The 6,000-nt window shown below is 51.0% G+C and overlaps 1 protein-coding gene across 8 annotated transcripts in view; it reads right to left on the bottom strand.

The window, feature by feature from the left end:
• Positions 1–311: 311 nt before the first annotated feature.
• PTPRT (protein tyrosine phosphatase receptor type T) overlaps positions 312–6,000 on the bottom strand; it is a 251,708-nt gene continuing 246,019 nt past the window's right edge. For all 8 annotated transcript variants that reach the window (XM_075845729.1, XM_075845735.1, XM_075845730.1 and 5 more), the window contains one exon: positions 312–1,136. In XM_075845729.1, the coding sequence (XP_075701844.1) occupies positions 1,083–1,136 (54 nt within the window). In that variant the 3' untranslated portion in view covers positions 312–1,082. The remainder of the gene's footprint in view (positions 1,137–6,000) is intronic.

The following is a 6,000-nucleotide window of genomic DNA, read 5'->3' as shown; positions in this document are numbered from 1 at the left end:
GCAGTGTTACTATCAGGTGTTGATTAAAATTCATGGTTGATATTCATAGCCATTAATGGCACTCCGAACACTGTCATACTTCCTCTTTGGTACTGCGACCTCCTAGTAACAAACCCAGCCACATAAAGCAAATCTGAAGGGGACACACAATTTAAAAGGGTATTTTCAAACTGGGAAACCGCTTAAAAAACATCCCACTTCTTTATACCGGAGATTTTACCTATCAATCCTTCTTTTTCCACCCTTCAGCTCTTCCTAAGCAAGAGTCCACCATCTTGTAGATTACAAACCACACCATTCATGTACAGGCATTATTAAGAAAAAGACATCACAATTTTATTGGACGCTTCATTGCAAGACATTTCGCCAGAATACAAACTGCTTTGACCCCCTCCCCAAGAACATTTACAGCAATAAATAAAGACAGGTTCATTATAAAGAGGACAAGACCACATCACCTGTACCTTGGGGGTTCCTGCAAAGAGCATCAGAACACTGCTTAACGAAGGGCGCATTCTCTCATAGCAATATGTGAATGCAGAGATTCATCGTCTCTGCCAGTGCATCCATCAGAGAGGTGGTTCATGGGTTACTGACATGATAAGACACAAATGTCCTTAGAAAATGGCTGGAGTTCTGCATCCGCGTATATATGGAGATCCTCGAGCTCTGTTTAAGGAATTTAAAACACTTTATTGTATTTGAGTTTTCTTGTTGGCGTTGGTCAGGTCACAAACTGATGTATGTAGTGTCTATAGAGTAGAAGAGAACAGGAAAGCAGAGAAGGTATGAAAAGAGACCCCGGAAAAGAGTAGAGAAGTAAGTTAGTGGTAAATATAGTCAGAAAAAGGCATTGTTCTTTGATGTGCTCTTAAAGATGCTGCTTCCCAATGTCTCTCCATCCAAATGTGGACTTCAAATCAGCAATGTGGAATCCCATACTGTGCAAAGCGTGTTCCTGATCAGCAACAACCACCGTCCTCCCCCCCCCCCCCACCCCATGTAGAAGTCCTCCAGGCCACACAGGGGTTGCATAGGACCAGGTCATCTTCTCACGCTTCTCTTTTCTCCAGGCTGCAGGATCAGAAGGAATTCAGGCATTCCAAGGCAACTTCATAAACATATTTATATTGTTCCTGAAATGGGAGTAAAGCAAATATCTCAGGAAAAAGATAACGGAGGCCCAGCATTGATCAATTTCAGAGCAAGGAGTAAGCAACTATATGTCACAAGATGGTGCCATGATGTTATTTCATGCTTCCCCTTTTAAAAGACTAATTTTAGTTTATGGGTATAGGATAAGAGTCAGCTGAACCTGATGATTTAAGCGGGATCAATAGATAATCGAATGTGTATAGGCAGTGGCGGACACAGACTGCAAAAGGCCCCTGTGCAGATAATGTGCCAGGGCCCCCCCGCCCCCCCCCCCAATACCGACAAAGTTACCTAAACATATATATGCATATAAAAATAAACCTTACTAATAAAAATTATGAAGGAAGATTTATATTGTACATTTTATTACCAGTTTAGAACACAAGTAACACATTTTTTTCCGGGTTAAATTCTTATCTAAACTAAGTCCCTAAATGTGGGCAAAGAAAATGAAAAACCTATACTCACCTCCTCCGGCGCCTCCGTTCCCCCTCCGCAGCCCCTATCCCTTTCTGTGTTTACAAAGCTGCTGTGGTGACGCGCGGTCGATGGCACATGACCGCTGCAGCCAATCAATGCCCTCAACAGCGATTTGCTGTGGAACTACTGTCCTCAGCAGCACACCAATGAGGAGTTATTGGCAGCAGCGGTCACGTGCCATCGGCAGCGCGTCACCAGTGCAGCCTTGTACACTTGTAACACAGACCGAGACAGGAGGATGGGGGCTGCGGCGGGTGAACGGAGGCGAGGGAGGAGGTGAGTATAGTTTTTTTATTTTCTTTGCCCACATTTAGAGACTTAGGTTAAATTGAATCATTGAATATAACACAAAGCACTCATGCAACTGAGATGCAATAATTTAGATGATCTTATCATGCTTAGCTTACTGCACTGTTACCTATCAAGCAGGACTGAATCTCAAGATATCTACAGAGGGGGCTGTATGGCGTTATCTACAGGGGGGACTGTATGGCGCTATCAACAGAGGGGGCTGTATGGCGTTATCTACAGGGGGGACTGTATGGCGCTATCTACAGAGGGGTCTGTATGGCGCTATCTACAGGGGGGTCTGTATGGCGCTATCTACAGGGGGGACTGTATGGCGCTATCTACAGGGGGGACTGTATGGCGCTATCTACAGGGGGGACTGTATGGCGCTATCAACAGAGGGGGCTGTATGGCGTTATCTACAGGGGGGACTGTATGGCGCTATCTACAGAGGGGTCTGTATGGCGTTATCTACAGGGGGGTCTGTATGGCGCTATCTACAGGGGGGACTGTATGGCACTATCTACAGGGGGGACTGTATGGCGCTATCTACAGGGGGGACTGTATGGCGCTATCTACAGGGGGGACTGTATGGCGCTATCTACAGGGGGGACTGTATGGCGCTATCTACAGGGGGGACTGTATGGCGCTATCTGCAGGAGGGGCTGTATGGCATTATCTACAGAGGGGGCTGTATGGCGCTATCTACAGAGGGGGCTGTATGGCGTTATCTACAGAGGGGGCTGTATGGCGTTATCTACAGGGGGGACTGTATGGCGCTATCAACAGAGGGGGCTGTATGGCGTTATCTACAGGGGGTCTGTATGGCGTTATCTACAGGGGGGGCTGTATGGCGTTATCTACAGGGGGGACTGTATGGCGCTATCTACAGAGGGGTCTGTATGGCGCTATCTACAGGGTGGTCTGTATGGCGCTATCTACAGGGGGGCTGTATGGCGTTATCAACAGAGGGGGCTGTATGGCGTTATCTACAGGGGGGACTGTATGGCGCTATCTACAGAGGGGTCTGTATGGCGCTATCTACAGAGGGGGCTGTATGGCGCTATCTACAGGGGGGACTGTATGGCGCTATCAACAGAGGGGGCTGTATGGCGTTATCTACAGGGGGGACTGTATGGCGCTATCTACAGGGGGGACTGTATGGCGCTATCTACAGGGGGGTCTGTATGGCGTTATCTACAGAGGGGGCTGTATGGCGTTATCTACAGGGGGGACTGTATGGCGCTATCAACAGAGGGGGCTGTATGGCGTTATCTACAGGGGGTCTGTATGGCGTTATCTACAGGGGGGGCTGTATGGCGTTATCTACAGGGGGGACTGTATGGCGCTATCTACAGAGGGGTCTGTATGGCGCTATCTACAGGGGGGTCTGTATGGCGCTATCTACAGGGGGGCTGTATGGCGTTATCAACAGAGGGGGCTGTATGGCGTTATCTACAGGGGGGACTGTATGGCGCTATCTACAGAGGGGTCTGTATGGCGCTATCTACAGAGGGGGCTGTATGGCGCTATCTACAGGGGGGACTGTATGGCGCTATCAACAGAGGGGGCTGTATGGCGTTATCTACAGGGGGGACTGTATGGCGCTATCTACAGGGGGGACTGTATGGCGCTATCTACAGGGGGGTCTGTATGGCGCTATCTACAGGGGGGACTGTATGGCGCTATCTACAGAGGGGTCTGTATGGCGCTATCTACAGAGGGGGCTGTATGGCGTTATCTACAGGGGGGTCTGTATGGCGCTATCAACAGAGGGGGCTGTATGGCGTTATCTACAGGGGGGACTGTATGGCGCTATCTACAGAGGGGTCTGTATGGCGCTATCTACAGGGGGGTCTGTATGGCGCTATCTACAGGGGGGACTGTATGGCGCTATCTACAGGGGGGACTGTATGGCGCTATCTACAGAGGGGGCTGTATGGCGTTATCTACAGGGGGGCTGTATGGCGTTATCTACAGGGGGCTGTATGGTGTTATCTACAGGGGGGACTTTATGGCGTTATCTACAGTGGGGTCTGTATGGCGTTATCTACAGGGGTTCTGTATGGCGTTCCCTACAGGGGGGGTCTGTAGGGAAAGTCATACAGCCCCCCCCTGTAGGGAACGCCATACAGACCCCCCTTTAGGGAACGCCATACAGACCCCCCTGTAGGGAACGCTATACAGCCCCCCCTGTAGGGAACGCTATACAGCCCCCCCTGTAGGGAACGCCTTACAGCCCCCCCCTGTAGGGAACGCTATACAGCCCCCCCCCTGTAGGGAACGCCATACACCCCCAATCACTCAAAAAAATGCGACCTACAGTGTGAAAAGACAAAAGACATGTATCCCCTATCCACAGGATAGGGGATACATGTGTGATCGCTGGCATTGATAGGGAGAGCGGGGGACCGAAAGTCCCCCGAAGTTCTCCATCACTCACCTCTGACTTCCGGTGTCTGCGCAGCTCAAGTGTGACCGGCGCTCCATTCATTTCTACGGAGCTGCCGACACAGACCCCGGAAGTCCGAGGTTTGTGATGGAGAACTTCAGGGGACTTTCGGTCCCCCGTTCTCCCTATCAATGCCAGCGATCACACACGTATCCCCTATCCTGTGGATAGGGGATACATGTCTTATGTTTAATGGCAGAGCGGGGAGATACTCCCTGCTCTGCCGTAGTGTTCCGTGGCATCGCGCTGTAGCAGCCATAGCGGCAGCTAGCGGAGATTCCGGCCAAGGTGGGGGCCCGTGCCGGCAGGTGACGCGGGCCCCCTCATGCCGCGGCCCCGTAGCAGCCGCTACGGCTGCTATAGCAGTAGTTACGCCCCTGTGTTAGGGGGAGTTCACACTGAGGTTTTTTTCGCGAAAAACGTCAGAAAGTGCCTCCCATTGAAATCCATGAAATTTTTCCTGCGAGCAGTAAAAACCGCATGCGGGAAAAAGAAGCGCAATGCCCTTTCTTCGGGCGTTTCTGTCTCTGACTTCCCATTGACAACAATGGCAGGCAGAAAATGCGTTTTTTGCTGCGTTTCCCTGCCCACGGCCCGATGGCCGAAAAACGCCACAAAAAAACGCAATGAAAAACGCGGGAAGTGTTCTACCGGCAGGTCAAAATATGCCTCAAAATTCCGGAAGGAATTATGAGGCAGATTTTTCTACATAAAAACTTCTCCCTTCTGACATGAACTTTTTAACTTCATCTACCTGTCCTCTGCAGTCTGCACGTCCTCCACTCGTCCTGTGTCTGTCCTCCGCTCATCCTATGAGTTCTCCGGCAGTCCTGACTGTACTGTCCAGCCGCCCGAAGTCTTACGTCGCACCGCCCCCTGTCCTCTCCCCTGCCTGAGCGCTCCTCCTACCACCAGCATCGCCGTCCTGTCCTATTCATCTGTGCCAGATTGGCAGTGCAGTGTAGCGGCTATCACCGGGCCCGGGCACCCGCCCCCTCCCTCCCGATTGGTAGTGCAGTGTGGCGGCTATCACCGGGCCCCCGCCACCTCCCTCCCCTCATGCCTAGTGTTGTGATGCTACTAGGCATGAGGGGGCCCGTGCCGCCAGGCCTGGTACATAAAATGTAATGTGCCTGTCAGGGCGACACGGGCCCCCCCATGCCGCGGGCCCCGTAGCAGCTGCTACGGCTGCTACTGTGGTAGTTACGCCACTGAACGGGCCCCCTTCCCACGCGGGGCCCTTGTGCAGCTGCACCGGCTGCACATGCGGTATGTCCGCCCCTGTGTATAGGGCCTTTTGACTCTGGCCTGATGTTGAAGGATTGGGCATGTTCGATATCAACACGCTCCGTCCTTTGTTTCTGCGTGGGATATTTAGATGTCGGGTGTCTCACAGGGACTTTTTTTTTTCTCCCTGTTGAAATGCGTGTGTATATTTATAGTAGAGTGTAGAGATATAGTTGTTCGCTGACAACTACCTCATGCATGTGGCCAGCTTAATAGTAAACATTTAGGGGAGATTTATTAAAACTGGTGCAAAGGAAAATTGGAGTAGTTGTCCATAGCAACCAATCAGGTTTAAACGCTCATTTTTTTAGAGGCCTTAATGAAAATGAAAGTAGCAA

This window comes from Rhinoderma darwinii, chromosome 13, assembly GCF_050947455.1.
Source record: "Rhinoderma darwinii isolate aRhiDar2 chromosome 13, aRhiDar2.hap1, whole genome shotgun sequence".
NCBI lineage: Eukaryota > Metazoa > Chordata > Amphibia > Anura > Rhinodermatidae > Rhinoderma > Rhinoderma darwinii.
This window is presented reverse-complemented; position numbering and strand designations above follow the sequence as displayed.